Here is a 20,684-nt window from a genome sequence, read left to right as displayed (position 1 = left end):
GATATTTCCTACCTGACAGAATGAGCTACCATATTTTTAATCACATTTATAGAGGTAATAGTCCATTCTGATGGATATTTCCTACCTGACAGAATGAGATACCATATTTTTAATCACATTCATAGAGGTAATAGTCCATTCTGATGGATATTTCCTACCTGACAGAATGAGCTACCATATTTTTAATCACATTTATAGAGGTAATAGTCCATTCTGATAGATATTTCCTACCTGCAAAGATACCGGGTAGTTTAAAATTTTGGGCATGTCCTCTGGAATTTTTTTTTTTCACTCTGCACATGCGCACATCGTGTTGGTAGGTCATTCTGAGCGGTAGGTCTATTTGTCAGGACACCGGCTCTATGAGTCGTTTCGTTCGCGACCGACACATCACTATTGTATTGGTCCTGAACTGCAGTAACACACAACAGACACTTCATGATAGATACTATCAGTCTCTAAAAACTAGTACTAGTAACTATTACAACAACTGTATGTAAACAAACAGCACGTGGAAACATTGTTCATATTCCTGGCCGTAGAGCACCGTAGAGCATGCATTTGTGTTCTTTACTGCATACGGTTAGAGTCATTCGCCCGCGGTTACAGCTAGCTTGACTTACCTGCTGTTGGCGGGACGCTGCAGCGTCTCAGCTCTGACATCCCTCAGCGAAAGCATGGCTACCTCCAACACGTCCACCTCCCGGCACAGGAAGCTGAATGAGGGCACCATGGTGATGCAGGGGTGGTCATGGAGAAAATGGTCCAGACCAGCCTCCTGGCAGCAAATGGACTCTGGCACAGTGGGCATCGGCGTACAATAGCCACACTGACACCACGTAATGTTGCCGACACGCCCTTGACCCCAAATCACCGGCTCAACCACTTCTTCCTCCCGTACCACTGCTCGATTCCCACGCCTTATAGGCTCATATGCGCAGGCAATGGGGCTTGTCACAGACTCAACAGGCCTCTCCAGTTCGTCTTCCTCCATTGTCAAAAAGTGTGGTCCTCAACCCGGTTCAGAAATGCTTCACTGTCTTCACTTCACTGCGATCGCTAGCTTGACAACCACTCCGTTGACGTCACGTCCGGCGACACAACAGACATGGCGCCGCCCTTTGTTTTGACAGCTGAATTTAAATGACAGGATTTTGAGATTCCTTTCATTTTCAGTGTTTAATCTAAAATTATCTTTTTAGGGTGAGAGACCCTCTTTAAATTATGATAACTATGTTTAGTGTTTCATGTCCTCTTTAAAGGAGACCGTATGCACACTGTACATTTCCTGTGAAAACAGAAGTGTATTTTGAAAACAGAAAATGCATGTAACAGGCTGAAGTTGACACGTCCCACAACGTATTAACCAACACACCCAGGGTACCTTACAGGTCATATGTCGACATGGAAAGTCCAGAGAATGTGCTGGTGCAGCAAGCCTTCTCTTGGTCAACTGAAGGGAAGGTACTGACAGAAGGCAGCAATAATATCCCCTAGAGGACATTCTTCACTGTCACTGGTAAAAGCTTGCTTGTGGGACAAAGCCCTTTGAGAAGAAAAATCCCGAATTAACACTGCACTACACATTTAATGTGTCATTAACACACCTGTCTAATAAATATGAATTATTTGAAATCATCACATGGACATTGAGCTGCTGAAAGGTTAATCTGTCCTGTTTGTACAAAATATTCTTGTAAAAAACAAAAAAATTAATGAATGGGCAACACAAGCCTCCCAAACATGTTTTTGTCTCAATTCCCTGTAACATCTGGCAACCCAAATGAGTTGCTAAAAGGACAGGTGCCAGACTGTTTAGGCTGTGTAGTTTGATTTGTGCTCTGCAGGGTTTTGTTGTTTTGTTTGTGATACTGATGCAGATCATAAGTCAGAGATTGTGAAGACGTTTTTTTTATATCTCTCTAGCTCACCCTGTGCTTTCCTGAGCAGGCAGTGGGTTCCAGTTAGGCGACTCCTTTCGGGGCGTTTTTTTTCCCTCCGTTTCATTACATTAATATTTTCATTTATAAATGCCACTTTTTATTGATGGACCCCAGCCCACAGTGCTCCTTTAAGTCACTATTAAGTAATACAAATCAGCAACCCACTCGAAAAAAAATTGCTCGATTGCACTACAAGCGACCAAAAACTCTGCATAGTGCCTTTTAAACACAACTGCAAATACATAATTCATGCCATTATGAGTGGATGTAGAGCAGAAAACATAAAACTAATGACAGCAAACTACAGCAGCTGCATGACGTGGGTTTTACCTTACATAAGATATTCTGGTACATAAACTACTAACCTGCTCCAGGTATCTGGTGTCAGTTTCAAGTTCAGTTTTCCTTTTGTTATTAATTTTGCTTTTATTATTATTTTTGTAATTACTGTGATGTAAGAACATATATTGTTGTGGTTTGGCTTGTGAAGTGCACTGTGTGACTGTCTGTGTTTCCCCAGCTGGACAACCCAGATGAGCAGGCAGCTCAGATAAGGAGAGAGCTGGACGGACGACTGCAAATGGCAGACCAAATAGCTCGGGTAAGGGACAAGGATGAATGGACGGATGGAGTGAGGGATGAATGATGGATGAATCAGAGGTGGAAGTAGTTCACACATGCAAGTCATAAGCAAGTCTCAAGTCATAACTTTCAGGTGTGAGACTCCTTGCTACAAATCAAATAATTTGAGTCAAGTCATTGGTCAGGTCAAGCAAGTCACAAGTCAAGTCATACTCACAATCTCATAAAGATAATATAACATAAGCTGGACCCTGTGATGGAATGTAACTAAACACATTTACTCAGGTACTGTAAGTACAAATCTGAGTCTTTTCTTCTCATGCCACCTTCTACCTCTACTCCACTACATTTATCTGACAGCTTTAGTTACTAGTTACTTTACAAATTAAGATTTTGCACTTGAAACATATGAACATATGTACAAGTACAGCTGGAACTATGAGTAACTTGAATTGTCAGAAAATAAATTTGCCACTGTTTTCATGATCCTCTGAGTTGTCTTATAATGCCAAAACATTTCATGGTTCCATGATGTTTTTTTTGGTTTTTTTTTGCTGCTTTTGCTTTTTATTATTTAATCATTGTAATGTTGAGGTTTGAATTGTGGGTTGGACAAAATAAACATTATGACTGTGACTTTGGGCTCTTGGTAAATGTGATGCAATATCTCACTATTTCCAGATTTTTTTACAAACCAAACAATCAATCGATTAATGGAGAAAAAAATCAATTATCCCATAATGAAAATAATCATCAGTTAATATTTTAAAATAAGCCCCACCTCAACCAACTCCAACAGTAATGAGATCATATATAGTGGTAGACTACAACAGTCACAGTGCCACTGCAATTATTAGCCGGCTGGCTAACATTGGCACATTTACAGAAATGTTGATCAATGTGTTCTTATAAAGCAAATGAAATAAATTAAATGATATAAGCGTCATCTTATTTTGAAAACAAGTAACTTCTCAATATCTAGAAAAATACAAATATTAAATAGAAAAGTCAAGTCCTTTCAAGTCATCTGTCTCAATTTAATGTCAAGTCTCAAGTAATACCAAGTCAAGGTCAAGTCGAGTCTTTCACCATTGTAAGTCAAGCAAGTTTCAAGTCCTCAAATTTGCGACTCGAGTCGAACTTGAGTCAAGTCATATGACTCAAGTTCCCCACCTCTGGGATGAATGGATGAATGGGGAAAGATGGGTGTATGGACAAATGGACGGATGGACTTAACTAGATTATAGAATATTAAATATCAAATACTTTATCTGAGTATTGATTCAGGATTGATTTAACAAAAGTTTTAGATCTACAATATTCTGATTTTCTATATGATTAACTGATTTATTTTGGTGTTTACTCTTAACCAGAGTTGGGTATAACGCGTTACAAAGTAACACGTTAGAGTACTTTGATTACTTTTTGCAATAACGAGTAACCTAACGCGTTAGTTTGCTGTTTGAGTAATCAAATACTTGAGTACATTTTCAAACAAGACATCAGTTACTTCCGTTACTTTTAGAACGCTGGTCCTTCAGCTCCGAAACAGCAACGGCTGTCTTTTGGTTCTAATAACGGAGATAACGTTAAACCTGTCAGTCTGAAAGAAGTCATGAAGCTTGTGGCTAGCTACCTGGTAGAAGAAATGCTGCCATTGTCTACGGTGGAGTCTAAAAGACTCAGGAGGACTTTCATTATGCCTGGTACACACTACACGACTTTTCTGCCCATTCTGAAAGTCACTATGTCACATTACACGATTGTGGAGTCATAAAATCGTGCGTGACTGGGTCCATGTCATTGGTTCGACAGCCCATTGGTTCGACATCACATTAGTCCGACTGTCCGCGGTGCTGAACGGCTTGCGGTGGGCGTATGGTGCACCGCGACCGGCTTAAGGTGGAGCAGGCTCACGGCTTATGTGTTTGTCACTTTCTTTTTCATTTTAACCCACACCATGATCTTTTCCTGACCCTAACCAAGTGGTTTTTGTGCCTAAACCTAACCAGAACTTAACCACAGGGCATCATGATGATTTCGGAACGAACTTCGGAACAATGAGTTTAATTAGTCGGAACAATGGGATGTCGAACCAATGGGCTGTCGGAGTCGGACCAATGGGCAGTTCCCGCGTGACTTGGCCGACAGACATGACACACTACACGATGGTACTCACCAATTATCCCCGGTCGTCTTTCACGACGTGTGTGATGTCATCGGGTTATTCTTTTTATTACTGTTACTATTATTTGAGTCACTGTGTGTGTTCATGTGCCAGGCGACATGTTATTGTAGTCACCTAAAAGCGTCAGCAAATGGCAGGAGCTACATTTGAAGCGCCATAAGTAAACTATCAAGCTACTGTATCCTCCACAGTAAGTTCTGACAAATGTTTCAGAATAAAAGCCTATTTAGAAAATGGTGGGATTCTCTAGCCGAGGCTATAAGGGGCTTTTAATTTGAAAGAAATTCAGGAAGTGTTGAGTTTAAAATGACGGCGCAATGTGTACTTCATAAAGACAACGGGAGCGGATAAAAGGTAAATATATAAACACACAGAGGGATTAATAAATAACGGACCGTCTATAATGTAGTTTGTTTCAAATGAAGCTGGGAGCCTCTGCAGTTGTGGTGAGTAAAAGCCCCGCCGCTATTTGTTAATGTTATTACTTTATGTCCGACCGTGAGGATGTACCATTGTTTGCTAGCTTGATGCTAATGACAGTAACGTTAACTCAGCGGGTTGACAAAGTGCCTCTGCTGTTTCACACCATCATTTCCCCCTTTTACTCTGTGTGGTAACATCCCTAGAGGAAATATTAAAAACGCTGGGGTGTTGTTGTCATATAGTTGTCTACGGCAGCAGATCCTTCTGTGTTTCTACTGGTCAAAGTGACGGCTGTGATGGGAGAATTGGATCTCAGTGAAGGGCAAGTGGTCCATAACTTTAATTTTGGAGACAAAAAATGTAGGCTCAGTGCCCTGTGGTCCATTGGCCAATAGGAAATGTAGAGTACTTAAAAGTACTTTAAAAGTACTTGAGTTACTTTATTCAGGGAGTAACGCAGTAAAGTAACTGGTTACTTTTTAAAAAGTAATGCAGTAAAATACTTTGATTACTTCTAAAGTAACCCTTACCCAACTCTGCTCTTAACTTATGTCAAAGTATAGAATTCAGAAATGCCAGTACAGTATTTTCTTTTGTTTTTTTAATGTTGCAACACAATTGATAACTGGTGCTGTTATTTTTGCTCATTCCGTGGATCATGCTCATTAACGAATTGGCTGCCTTCCTGTTTTGGTCAGCACGGTGGAAGATTTCCCAGGTTTGCATCCAGAGAGATGGAGGCCATGTTCATTGAGGAGCTGCGATCCTCTGTCAACCTGCTGATGGCCAACCTGGAGAGCATGCCGGTGTCCAAGGGAGGAGAGTTCAAGCTACAGAAGCTTAAACGAGGTCACAACACCTCCATTATGGACATGGGTCAGGAGGACGAGAACACGCTGTCGAAATCTGACGTGGTGCTCTCCTTCACCCTGGAGGTGAGTGGACTTGGATGAACTTGTTAATGATGGTGGCTTACTTGTTAATTCAGTTGCATACATTAAACAGTGTAAGGACAAAGGTCATTTGTGAGGGACATAGTTTACATTAACAACTGTTATGTGGTCTTTGTTTTTGCTATCTTATCTTTGTTGGTGCATTGCTGCGTTTCTTGGCATGTTACTGCCACCCACTCTCAGTCGGAGAGCATGAAACCGTCAGCATGAAAGTGTATTAATCACCCATGCCACATTAGCATGATACAAACAAAATGGGGACACATACATTAAAAACATTGCTCGGTAGTGCCATTACTGGTTAAAAACTTCCATAGGTTAATTTTGATGGCAGGTGAAAAATGAGCTTCTATTTCCTCCTTCTTACATGTACAGTCTTTACACACTCATACAGTATTCTGCAGAACATGTGGCAATCATAACACCATAACTAATTGTACTTACATAGAAATGTGTTGCACATGACAGATTTCTACACACATTTAGATAACACAAAGGCCCTTAAAGGGCCAGTAACCCCAACAATCAAAAATACACATTTTTTCTGTAGCGCTATTTGTTAGTCTAGATTGTTTTGGTGTGAGTTGCCATGGATTGGAGATGTCAATTGTGGGAGATGTCTGGCTTCTCTCCTGTGTAATGGAACTAGATGGCACCCAGCTTGTGGTGCTCTAAGCACCAAAAACTGTGTTTGAAAAACTTAACAGCAGTGTCTCTTTCCAGTAATCATGACTCGGTTATTCAAGATAGTCCACAGACCATGTTGTGAGCAGTTTCATGTAGGAACTATTTTCTTTCTACTGAACTACACCCGCAAATCATATCCCTTCACGGAAGACAGCATACGAGAGGCTTGTGCCCATAACAGTGTGAGATGTAAACATTAATGGCATCCATTTTGGCTGAGCTGTAATGTTAGTTAGCTCAGTGGTGCTACGTGACCTAACAGTAGATATATGCCTTTGCTGTCAGACATTGCTGTTGAGTTTTTCATATGTATTTTTTTTTGGCACTTTGATAACCACAAGCCAAGTACAATCTAGCTCCATTGTATTGGAGAAAAGGCAGACATCTCTATGGCTGATATCTCCAACACTCAGCAACTCACACCAAAACAATTTAGATTGATAACAGCAACAGATGAAGAAGAGGAAAAATATGTATCTTTGATTGAACTTTTCCTTTAAGCAGGGTACTGACTGTCAGGTTGGGCCAGGAAAGCTGACAGTTTTAGACATAAAAGACATGTAAAGTGGCAATTTTGAAATCAGCCCAACTACTGTCATATTAACCCACCTCACAGTGAACTGTGGATGGATTCTCAGGATTAGCGTCTGGAGTTGCTAATGAGACGAAATGTCTCCCAGGATTTCCACTGACTGACAGACTTTCTGAACCTCACCTTAATTGGTTGACAGACCATTTCTATGTTGAAAATGAGATTGGGGCAGAGTGCAGTCTCTTCTTAACACCCACATGATAAATTACCTGTCCTAGAGTACCTGTTTATCCTCCACAAGGATCCATGAAGCCTAACAGTCCAGCAAAACCATTATTGTTTTACTGCCTCCCTGTTGATGGTTTCTAGCATCTCAGAAAATAGAGGCACTTTTCCATCTCTTCCAAATTATAAAAATACAATGTGGGTGAGGTGGGAGAAATTCTATCTTTTATACAATGACTGTTCTCTTTAGCCTGGCAGCACCTGCCCACAAATTGTGCCTCTCTCACTGGAGTCTGGCAAGGCTCAGTAGACATTTACTCAAGACAGGCTTCAGTTTCAGTAGGTCTGGACAGTCCTCATTCAGGTATCAACGTGTACCATTACTCCACCCCAATGGACAAAACATGTGGATGCTTACCAGTGACAAAAGTACTGAGAGAGTAGAAAAATTTTAATCAATCTGCAAGATTTAAAAATTGAGAAGGTTGAGATTTACAAATGTAAAATGTGGGTTATTTTTATTGCAGATTATGACGTGTGTGGTAAGTTTGAAATGTATTCTCACTCTAAGTGTGTAGCTGCTTGGGCAGATTCTGTAGGTGGAGTCAGACGGATTGACAGTGGAGCTCAGTCTGTTCTTGGTACTTCCAAAAAATGGCACAACTGAGTCTGAGCAGCTTTGAAGATAGCAAACAAATAAAATCCTCCTGCTGACTCAAATACAAAGACATAGTTACCCCAGAGGCTCAGCACATTGATTACACTCTACACTCCTCGCCTGCTCTCTACAATTGTTCTGTGATTGCATAATGCTGGACCATCTGTTTTATTTTCTTCTGGTTTTTAAACTAGAAAAACATTGTAGCCTTTGTGGATACTTGAACACATTTCTTTCCTAAAGTAAGTCTCTACATGTGAGCTCAACAGGCAAGAATATAACCTTTACAGCACCATAGTTTAAATTGTTTTTTCACAAGTTTAGAAGCTTCAGGATGGCCAGTTGTGCTTAAATCATGAGTTATCCCTTTATTTCACTAAGAGGTGACACATATCTTGTTTGACTCAGTCGATCCCAAGTGATTTCATTAAGCCCCCAAGGCCCCAAGGCCAGCACAAGCAAAACATATGTTATGTCTATCTTTAAGATGTATAAAACAAATAACATTTCAGCCAACAGCAACTTTGGCATAAATGTCCACTTAGACTCAAGGATGAACTGATTAGATTTTGGTGGTCAAAGGCAAAAGTAACTGTGCCCTCACAAAGCATGTTTTTGGCCATAACCCAATTAATTATGACAAAATTTCACACAAATTTCTAACAGGATATAATGATGAAGTGATGACATTTTATATCCAAAAGGTAAATGGTCAACTTCACTGTGACATCTTAATGTTTTCTGGCCATTACTCGCTGTCATAACAGAAGAGGAGACATTTGGTCCGATACTGAATTGGTGGCACAAATCTTGGATTTCCACCTTGAAACTGTGCTGATTGTACAGATCTGTGCTGCCGATGGGTTGAAGATTTGAGTGAAGCATTCACATTTTAGAATTTGTAGCTTGTGGGGTGGGGCGGCTGTGGCTCAGGAGGGAGAGTGGGTTGTTCACCAATCAGAAGATAGGCTGTTTGATCCCTGGCTCCACCAGCCCACATGTTGAAGTATCGTTGGGCAAGATACTAAACCCCAAATTGCTCCTGATGGCAGTTCCATCACAGTGTGAGCATGGGTGAATGGTTACTGAGTAGCAGGTGGCACCATGTGTGGTAGCCTCGGCCACCAGTGTGTGAACGTGTGTGTGTGAATGGGTGAATGTGACTTAAAATATGTGTGTGTGTGTGTGTGTGTGTGTGTTGCAGGTTGTGATCATGGAGGTTCAGGGTCTGAAGTCATTGGCTCCAAACAGGATTGTTTACTGCACCATGGAGGTGGAGGGAGGACATAAACTGCAAACGGACCAGGCTGAGGCCTCTAAACCCACGTATGTACAGCACACACACACACACTTTATGTGATCTTATTTTTCTGGAGCTTTACAGTTCAACCGCTGTGTTGAAAATGGTTTTAGTAATCAGAGCTTTAATAATACCATACACTGCCATCTGCTGGTCAAATACCTGTATCTACTCTGAAGACTATGCTGTGTGAACATGATATAATACTCTCTATGTGGTGTGCTGTGCATGTAGTGCAGGCCTAAGAGTCATTGAATAGTTACATGTTCCATATACTGTCCAATCATATATGTCCATATCTTGTCATATTCAACCTTTCAGTCCATACAATCAGGATGGGGCTCATTGCATATACTCACACTTCTCTTTGACAATCCTGCTTTGCTACACCAATCAAAGTGGCAATGCTTCAGTGTCAGTTGTAACATCAGAGGTCACATCCTGTCTCCATAGTAGCCACTAATTTATTGTCTTGTCACTTACACTTCCTGTTTTTTTCTGCATTCAGTCTTGTTTGCTACTGTTTAATAGTTCAAGCTGTTTTATTAGTACAGTCAGAGTAAGTGATGGGAAAATGGCCAACACGGGAGAGCAGATCCTGGCTGGAAACTGTGCTCATTTTTGTCAACAGGCCAGCTTTAATACAGCAGAGCTTAACAGAAATCTAGCTTTGTGTTCTGGCACACATGAGGACTGGGTAACTGTAACACAAATGGACCTTCTGAAAACACACTGCAGCTTTGTTGGCACTTGGGTACTTAAATTTGGAGAACCTTCATTAACATTTATACATGTACATTTACAGTGGCATGCAAAAGTTTGAGCACTCCTGGTCACAGTTTCTTTCACTGTGAATAGTCATGTTAGTAGAAGATCAACTCATCTCCAAAAGACATGACGTTAGAGATTAACCATGCTTTTCAATATTTTAGTGTATTCATTTTGTTTTGTACTATTTTACAGTGAAAATGGGGAAAGGGGCACCATACAAAAGTCTAGGTACCCAAGACAGGTCTAAAGAGCTGCGTAGCACTCTGAAAACTAAAATAACTGATGCCCACAAAGCAGACAAAGGCTACTAGAGGATAGCAAAGTGTTTTCAGGTAGCTGTTTCCTCAGTTCATGATGTAATTAAGAAATGGCAGTTAACAGGAACTGTGGAGGTCAAGTTGAGGTCTGGAGGACCAAGAAAACTTTCCAAAAGTGCTGCTTGTAGGATTGTTAGAAAGGCCCCTGTTTGACTGCAAAAGACCTGCAGAAAGATTTAGCAGACTTTGGAGTGGTGGTGCATTGTTCTACTGTGCAGTGACACCTGTACAACTATGACCTTCATGGAAGAGTCATCGGAAGGAAACCTTTCCTGCTTCCTCCTCACAAATTTAAGTCAGATGTTTTCAAAGGAACATCTAAACAGGCCTGATGCTTTGGCAGTGGTGTGGGGAACATTTCACAGGTAGAGGGAAGAATGGATTCAGTTAAATTCCAGCAAGTTCTGGAGACAAACTTTACACCCTCTGTAAAAAAGCTGAAGATGAAGAGAAGATGGCTTCTATAACAGGACAATGATCCAAAACACACCTCAAATCCACAATGGACTACCTCAAGAGGTGCAAGCAGAAGGTTTCGTCCTAACAGTCCCCTGACCTAAACATAAATAAAAATCTGTGGCTAGATCCTCTAAACAGAAGCGCATACAAGACGGCCCAAGATTGTCACAGAACTACAGTAGAAGCCTTTTGCAGGAAGAATGGGTGAAGATCCCCCAAACAAGAACTGAAAGACTCTTAGCTGGCTACAAAAAGTGTTTAGAAGCTGTGATACTTCAAGGGGCAGGCCCTTTTAATTTTTTGTTATTTTGAAACTGTAAAACACTGAAATAAAAAAAGCAATCTTGCTTAAAATATTGAAGAAATTAGTCATCTTTAACTGAATGCCTGATGGAAATCGCTTTATCTTTTACTTGAGCAACTATTCACAGTAAACAGAATTTTGACCAGGGGTGCACAAACTTTTGCATGCAACTGTATGGTCTGATTGTATGCCTGAAACCAGTTAAATAAGAGATTAACATCCAAGGAGAGTTTAGTGGCTAGGGTCAGACAACACAATTACTGTATTGTGTGTATATTAGAGACAAGTGGATGTTCACAGATTGTACATTAGGAAAATCATGAATGTGCAGAAGAAAGTTTATAGACCAAGAATGCTACCATGAGGTACCCCAAAATCACAGAGGTTACTTGTACAATTCTACTACCTGGGGTCTGTATGATAAATAAGAAGAGAACATCTTTAATACAGAGGGATGAAATTGGAAAGAGTTTATGTGAATAATGTACCTAAAAAAGACTTTGTCCAAATGCATGAACATGAGCTGTGCAATATCAAAGGCTTTTTATTTTATTCAGGATTCAGAGTGCCAGAATTGAATCGCCATTGACTGTTTTTTCTTGTTCTGTTTTGATTCAGTGCAGATACAGATTTTGTAACAGAAGGAAATAGCTAATATAAGAACTATAGGAAAAATGTGCTTAAATGCACAGTTTTGTCTTCATGAACAACATTGGTCCTTTGTTTGAGGCCTTTCTGTCAGTCAATTTTAGGGACGGCTGTGGCTCAGGAGGTAGAGCAGGTCATCACCATTAATTGTTTAAATGAAAGAATGTAGCACCAGTATGTCACCCATTGGTTTGTGGTTTGTGGACTCCTGTTTTGAAGCCTTAAGTTTGGCATTTTGGCCGTCATTATCTTGGTTTTTCAGAAGTAACCATATTTGGACAAGAGGGTAGAGATAACCCTAATGCTGGCCGCTAGCTCATTTAGCACAGTTAGCACAGTTTATTTACAGCTATGGTTAACTATGATAATGCTAATGCTAATAATTTCCACCAGCGATCAACAGGCTTACTACCATTAAAGCAAAATGTACTTAGTGGAAAAACTGTACATTCCACTCCATAGAGGATTTTTTAGTTCAAACAAACGCTGAGCAAGACTTTTCAGGCAACCAAAACGTTACAATTACCTTTCATGCACTGAAAACACACGAAATAGCAACAGCTATGGCTATGTCTATACTCTGTGACTCTGGAGTTATGCCATTTATGTTGCCTAACTGACATTGTCACCATGGTTGCGACTTGTCAAGAGACAGCACCCACCATTCACTCAGGGCAGCCACAATCTTAATTATGCATAATTTTAAGCCTTAGTAACATTTAAATGGCTGAGTAATATAAAAAGTCTCCCCCCATATAGTTGTCATCAATGGGAAAATTAGCTACAGAGACCAAAACCATTTTTGTACTAGGCTGTAAACACATTTTATACCAGCTGTAAAGTTTGGCATTGTAACATCAGGGTTTATGGAGATGGATCCCCTTTTGAGCAAGCCTCAAGTGGCCACTTGAGGAACTGCACTTTTTTGCACTTCTGCGTTAGCTTCGTTTTTTAGCCCCAGGGGTTGCCGCTTGGTTGTCCACTAATCAGAATAGGGTTGGTTCAATCACCGGCTCCTCCAGTCTGCATTTCGAAGTATCCCTGGGCAAGGCACTGAACCCCAAAACTGCCCCCTATGGCTGTGTCGTTGATGTGTAAGTGTGTGAATGTGTTACTGATGAGCAAGTGGCACCTTTAATGGTAGCCTCTGCCACCAGTAAATGGATGTGCAAGTGAATGTGGCGTGTAGTGTAAAAAGTGCTTTGAGTGGTTAGAAGACTAGAAAGGCGTTAACCACATGGAAATCCATTTACCATAACTTAACATTAGTTCTACTATAGAACTCTACTCTGTACATCAACCTTGAACAAAATATAAGTTATTCCCAGACCTGAAATGGTTTTAACTTCAGACCATGACTTGGATCTTAGAAATGTACATGTTAGTATTTTCCTCAACAAAATGTAAAGTTTGTGATCTTCAAACAATCCAAACAGTCTTCTCATAGTCATTAGATAAGAATCATCTTGATGGCTAATCATGTATAATCAGCAGACATGGTGCTGTGTACTGTTTGTCTAATCAAAGGTTTCCATATTGAGTGGCACATTATACTATAGGCACATTATTGATTCCAATAGGAATTTTAAAAGCATATTGCAAGGACTTGTTCATTATCAGTCCCTGTAGGAACATTACAGGGACATTTTGTTTGGTAACAGTGACACAGCTTTAGGAAGCTTCAGTATAATAACTGTTATCTGCTCATTTCAAATCTGAGTGGTAACATAATAATAATAATGTCTGCTAATTACAAATGATCACCACATTAGAGGCTGTAATGATCAGGAAAAGACAGCGTGTGATTTTATCTAATAGTCATTAGAGAGCAGTTTGGGTTATGTCAGTTATGAAATAACAAAGCTTGTTATGTTGAGATCCTTGGGGGATTATCTCATGATCAAATGAGAAAATAAAGGCTGTTAATGTTGAGATGACAACATAGACTGTTTGTTTTAGAAGACACAATCCTTAAGACAATCATAGACCTTAAGACAGAAACCTAGGGGTAATGCCACAGGCACTGCATCCGTATTTTTCTACACTGGATGATTCAGAAAACATTTGTGCGCAGATGTTTCTTCAAGGGACCTCGCAGACACCAGGCGAGGTTAATAGATCAAAAACAACCATTAAATCTCTACTGGTCTCTTCTCTAACTTTCACTTTACTGCCTTTTTCATCCACAATATTTATGTTACTCTTCGTCTCTGGCCATCTGTTTTCCTTGACTTTCTGTGTCCTTTGCTCAGTAGAGGATATGAGTAACATCTGAGGTGTGTGTGGGATGTTTAATGGATTTTGCCAGTGGAAACATCATTACGCTGCACAACCACAGGCCTCACACCAACATCTCTGCAAACAACAGGAAGCATGGCACTGCTGTTCATGAAAAGCCTCAGTGGCTGTCTTTCTTTTTTGGCATTTTCATCTTTATAGGACAGTTAACAGTGAAGAGGCAGAAAACAGAGGGGAGACAGAGGGGTATTAGACGCAACAAAGGTCCTTGGCTAGAATAGAATCGCCTGCGGTTATGTTGCATGCAGTGTTACCACTACCAAGGCACTCCAGTGGCCGTATTTCTGACGAAGCACATACTGTTTCATACTGTAGGATTAACACACTAACATGGGTGCAGCAGCACACACTGCAACTATTTTGTTTCTCTGACTTATTACTTTTAGTCACTAGGGGCCATATTTATCTTATCTTACCACTACGCATCCTTCAAGTTCCTAACTAAGAGTCTCTTCTGGAGATCTACTCACAGCCCAGTCGCCAGAGGAAAATGATGGCATTGTATGTTTCTGTAAACCACGGATACATTACATTTGCATGTTTCATATCAGTTTTTCTAAAGTGGTGTAGTCATTGGTTGGTGGAGGGAGTGGCCGATGGCTTGATACCAATTCATGACACCTGTCAAGCTGCACACCACTGTACAAGACCAACAAACAAAACCAATTGTTTTTTTTAGCAAATCATTGCTACGGTTTCAGTTGCTTGTCAGCTCCCTATATGGGTGTTTGTTTGTTTTTTTTTTGGCAACCCATCGCTGTGTTTCCTGCCTGACTTGTGCTACCATCAGTGGTTGTATTTTACCAGGACATTACTAAAATTCCAGCCAAGATTGTGCCAACAAAACTGGGTGTTTTAAGCCATAACATGATTTTTTCTTAATCATAACCAAGTGGTTTTTGTGCCTAAACCTAACCACACATAAACCACACCACAGTTGACATATTAAGTGTTAGTGTATACGCTACATAATAACATACAAATCTAATATATCCGTGGTTTGCAGGAACATACAATGTCAACATTTTTTTCTGGTGATTGGGTTGATTATAGTTGGTTAAATGAGGTGTCCTTACATTTAGCTTTTCCTTATCCTCCGATTGGGTTGCTGTTCATAAAGAGAGGGGCTAAGAAGAACTTTTTAAAGGGAATAGAGAGAACTCTGCAGCTTAAAGAAGCGGTGGTTTGACCCTGTTGCCATGGATAACATCCTGTTCCACTGGTTGACAGGTAATTGGTCTGGGTCAGTCAATTGATTGTGAGTAGGTCTTAGTGATCCACAAGTCACTGAGGCTACCTGTAACTTCCCACAAACTTGAGAGCTGGTTTATGTGCTAAAATAATTATAATAATAAAAAAACTGTAAAGATGTGATCTGTGAAAAGAAAAAAGCTGAATAATGCCAAAACACTCTGTAGAGCTGAGGAGTCAAGTGAGAATTCTCTGTGGGTTTGTCACTATGAGTGACACCTTTCACATTACACATAGTCATCATCTGACCCTTTGTTAATATGGCACTGCAATCAAACTTGATGATTGAAAACTAGATGGTATTTCATTTTTTTACCAGCAGGGTGCAGCCATCTTTCAAAAAGCTTGTTGGTGTTATCATGAGAAGGTTTTTTACTAGGAACACTGAGCACAACGCTGTGCTTCAGAGTAGTTAAGCGTTGATACAACAGTGTTTTAGAGTTTTGATGAGATACAAAAACCATGGAGAAAGTCAAAAACTGCCTATGCTTTAAAGCCAATTAGACCAAGTATAGTGGTAGCACCTGTCCTCATGGAGCCGGACAACAGAATAGCAGAGTAATGTAGCGTATGCAGTTCAGTGCAGTCAGTAATGGACAGATTTGTGCATAGGGAAACAAAACAACTTGTCCATAAGCACATGGCACAGCACAGGAGAGCCTGGTCCTCAGGTCAAGACTCAGCTGTCCATTTACATCTAAAGAAGAAGGGACAGTCCTTCGAGGACAGCAATGTACACATGTTGGCGACAGAAGACAAATGGTTTGAAAGAGGTGCGAAAGAAACCATCTATGCCAAACTGGAATGACCATCCTTAAACAGAGGAGGTGGTCTACAAAATCACTTATGACCCATTTACAATGTAGTCTTGAGTTGCCACCCCAGACAGCTTGACTGTTGGTCAAGAAGAACTGTTGGGGTTAAGTGCCGCTTGAACTTGTCCTTGACATGGAGACACTACCAAGGTCTTGCTGGCTCCCACGTAAGATTGGTTGATGATGTTAGCCTCACCTTAGATTAGAAACCCAAAGTTTTACAGTGGTTACTGGCCACTGCTTTCGTATTGGCTCCTGTCATGCTTTTGCATATCCATAATGGTAATTCCGAACTCCAATTCGTCCATCAAAACTACAAGTAACAGTTGACCTGCACCAGCATTGCAACTTGTGTACCACCTTTTGGATGCTACTGCTGAAAGGTGACTTCTGTACTTCCGTGCACTGCTCTACTCAAAACATCTCATAGATAACAATAACCATGTTGTCAGAGAACAAAACAGACATCAAAGGTCAAAACATGTTTTACAGTACCAAGGTTATCAAACGCACCTCAACAACTCCTACTGGTGAACAACAGAGACGAACAATTGTCATGATGTCACCAATTAACTTGTTGAAAGATAGCTGCACTCTGCTGGCGGAAAAGTGAAATACTAGCTGGTTTTCTAGCAAGTCTTAGTGAATATCAAGTTTGATTGTAGTACCAGATCTTGTCTTAGGTAAAAGCAAACCAACCACAGTCGTAGTTTAGTGACGCATCACCACTTTAAGGATTAGAACATCTTGGATCCATATTCCAAATAAATAACTAGGCTATGTTTAGTTCAAATAGTTAATTATCACATTTCCAAAGCATGAGATACAACTGCACCTTAACTTGCAAAGTCACCCAAACACGAGTTGTTTCTCCATTGTTAATAAAGACACTTAGACATTAATCACATGTACACACACTGAAACAAGCTGCAGTGAATAACAAGTGTGATCGTGTCTGAGCCAGTAAATGGACCCTTACAGCAACAATCAGCTGCTGTAAGTGTCAGTGCTGTGTCACCTCTGTCATCTTGCTAATGCATTTGAAACTTTTTTTGCACTTGAATGTAGGATGGCACAAAAATAGAAACTCGGGATGTAGGATGTAGTGGGTAAATAATAAAACAGTGTCTTGGTTATTTTCATAAAACTGTGCACATCATTTGGAGACTGGGCCTTTAACCACTACAACAGCAGACTTGTAGCACTACAGTGGAAAAAGAGAGTGATTCATAAGATGACTCAGCTACTCTGAGAGTGAAAAAAAAACTCCACTCATCATACTTCAATTCTTACTATTTACTTCAACTGTGTCTGAAGTCAGGGTCCCTTGCTTTTATCAGCAACCCTGACTGAAACAGGTGGAGGAAGTTTTAAACTAGTTGCCCTAAACCGCAGTATGTTGTCTTTAATCACCTTTGCCAAAGCTTATCTCCTAAGGGCTTTTCCTTGAATCCCATGGAAGTCATCCTGAAAGAGTGAACGACAAAGGTGATTATCAACTTGTTTGTTAAAGGTATAGTTTGGATCTTTTGAAGTTGGGTGGTATGAGGTACTTATCTAAAGTCAGTGTATTACGTGTCTGTCAGCACTACAAACACATTCAGTGGTTCGATAAGAGCAAAACCAACCTTGCCAATACTCAGATTTTCTGCATCAGGAGTTCCTGTGGCAAACAACAACAATGTTTTGCACACAGTTTGTGCTGCTGTAATTGCACAGCTTTGTTGGGCGACACTGCTAATGTAACATTAGGCTCACTTATATTTAATTGTTTCCCTCTGCTAAGAATTTGCATCACTTATAGATTGACTATTAAGTATTATTAAACTATTTCCAAATGATATAGTGAAAGCCATGTTTTTCTTGCTGAGTTCAATCTATATAATCTGGTCCAGATAAGGTTAGGTCTGCACTGCAGTTTGAAGTTACCATGCAGTGATAATATTGACAGCTATTGTAGATTAAGTCTTAGTCTTAAGACATTTTTTTTTATTAGTTTAAGTCACATTTTAGTCATTTTCACCCTTTATAGTTTTAGTCTAGTTTTAGTTGATTAAAATTCAAAACATGTTAGTCAACGAAAATTCAGAATTTTTAAGTTGACAAGAATTCATGACATTTTAGTCATTACTTTTAATTATTATGTTTTTTATATATGTTTTTCCTTAAACTAATCACTGTGAGGCAAATTCATGTATCAGAAATTAGAATCCAAGTGACAGGTTGTACCCAGGTTCATTGTAAACTCTGACTTATCGATCTCACTGTTAAGAAGCAGAAAAATAACTAATAACTGAAAATAACTAAATTTTCATCTCTGTTAAAGTTCATACTGTTTACTTACAGCACAGCTACACTCACAGATAACTGAGCCTCCTACTTGCTTGTCAAACAGCAATCAACCCATAAACCTTCCTGAGATCGTCTGGACTGAGTGGAGTCCTGCGGGGATCAACAGATGTGGCTGCTTGCTCTGCTGCCATTCAGCAGCTAACAAGCGAAGTTAACCGCTAACAGCCACCGCTGTAACTAACAAACTCCACGAATTCATTCAAAACTTCCACCATCTATAGTCAGACACACACAGCTAATTAATGCTGAATTACAGCTCACAGCTCGCGCCAACGGCTAACGCTGCTGCAGTTTGAGTGTTTTTACTGGCTAGTGAAACATCCTGGTGCAGACTATTTACTGGAGTTTACCAGCCTGTTGCTCATGTGACATTACCCTCAGCTTTCAATGTCCAATAGTCCAGCACTAACATTTCCATGATGTCTCATCTTGTTGAGGAAAATGAAACATAGATCTTATCTTAGTTTTTATCATCAAGACCTAGTTTTAGGCTGTCATTGTCTCATTTTTGTTATGGGAACATTTTTTTTCTTGTTTTTGTCAACAAAATTAACACTGTTACCATGGCGATCTATCCAGGTTATGAGAGAGCCACCATTGTGACCTTGAAAACTCTGGCTTTAGACTCAACATACCTCACTAAATCACTAATTCGTGATACAGCCCTCAGGTCCAGTTCAACATGCTGCTGCAAGTTCCAGTTAAACTCAGTCTGTTGTAAACGCCAGCTAAAATGTTTGGATGCTAAATGATAGAGCAACAGTCTCAGAGACATCATCGTCTCTAACATGGTGCTTTCTTTCTTGTGTTTGTAACTGGGTGTTTTTGTGTGTGTGTGTGTATGTGTGTGTGTGTGTGTGTGTGTGTGTGTGTGTGTGTGTAGTTGGGGTACCCAGGGTGACTTCACCACCACCCAGCCATTACCTGCTGTGAAGGTGAAGCTGTTTACTGAGAGCACAGGAGTGCTGGCTCTGGAAGATAAGGAGCTGGGGAAGGTATGAGATGACAATATAATGATACATTTTGGTCATTAAACAATTATACAGTATAAAGTGTACAGCATGCATTCATTATTATCATGTGACTGTTCCCAGGTTGTGCTCCACCCGACTCCAAACAGTCCCAAGCAGTCTGAACTCCACAAGATGACAGTGTCTAAAGGCTGTCCAGACAATGACCTCAGGATCAAACTGGCCATTCGCATGGACAAACCACAGAACATGAAGCATTGTGGGTAAGTAACAGTGAGATACTGCATGCTTATAGCCCTAGTGATTCTTATCAGATTTTCAGTCTAACAAATTTTACAGTTGTTTGTGTCATCATGGTTCTGTACACTACCCTAATGAAAATATCCTTGATCACTACTATTTCAGCTGGATAAACTGAGACCTTTTGTGCATAGTTTGAAGTGAAACAGATTGAAATCAGAGCAGGAGCGAAAATCCCGGGGGGGGACAGGGGGGACATGACTCCCCCTTCAGTAAAGCTGTACCCCCCTAGAATCATTTGAGACACAATTAATAATTTTTGAACAATGCAGTAGTATTTATTGAAAGCACAATGTAAGCGGTGCTCATTATAATCGCGCAATAATGTGCTATTTAAATCTTAAAAGATTGAGTCCCCCCTTCCCATTCCTAGTAGTGGTATATCCCACACTCTTTCCAACGGGCGGGGCTGCTTGGCAGCAGCAGCGTGTGGCTGGAACCGCTGTCCACATCGCAGGGTAAGATGTTGACTCAGACAGACACAGTTTAACTTACACAAGTTACAACACATCCCATTTACTGTTATAACAAGCCCCAGGCCCAGGCTGATAATATAAACTGTCTGCAACATTTCTCTTGCATTGTTCAAAAGCCTTCTCAATTACGAGTGCTGCTAAGCTAAAAGCTAATGTTTAAGCTCAGAGTTTAGTGATAGAGAGGACAGGAGAGAAAGAAGAGGGAGAGGACAGGACAAGAGCAGTCAGTGG

At 40.3% G+C, this 20,684-nt stretch overlaps 1 protein-coding gene across 3 annotated transcripts in view; it reads left to right on the top strand.

The window, feature by feature from the left end:
• cadpsa (Ca2+-dependent activator protein for secretion a) overlaps nt 1-20,684 on the top strand; it is a 273,414-nt gene that overhangs the window by 100,219 nt on the left and 152,511 nt on the right. For all 3 annotated transcript variants that reach the window (XM_050039323.1, XM_050039322.1, XM_050039321.1), the window contains exons 4-8: nt 2,464-2,544; nt 5,835-6,071; nt 9,396-9,517; nt 19,590-19,701; nt 19,801-19,940. In XM_050039323.1, coding sequence (XP_049895280.1) covers nt 2,464-2,544; nt 5,835-6,071; nt 9,396-9,517; nt 19,590-19,701; nt 19,801-19,940 — 692 coding nt within the window. The remainder of the gene's footprint in view (nt 1-2,463; nt 2,545-5,834; nt 6,072-9,395; nt 9,518-19,589; nt 19,702-19,800; nt 19,941-20,684) is intronic.

Source organism: Epinephelus moara, chromosome 24, assembly GCF_006386435.1.
Source record: "Epinephelus moara isolate mb chromosome 24, YSFRI_EMoa_1.0, whole genome shotgun sequence".
NCBI lineage: Eukaryota > Metazoa > Chordata > Actinopteri > Perciformes > Serranidae > Epinephelus > Epinephelus moara.
Note: the sequence above shows the minus strand (reverse complement) of the source record. Positions and strands in the feature narration are given on the sequence as shown.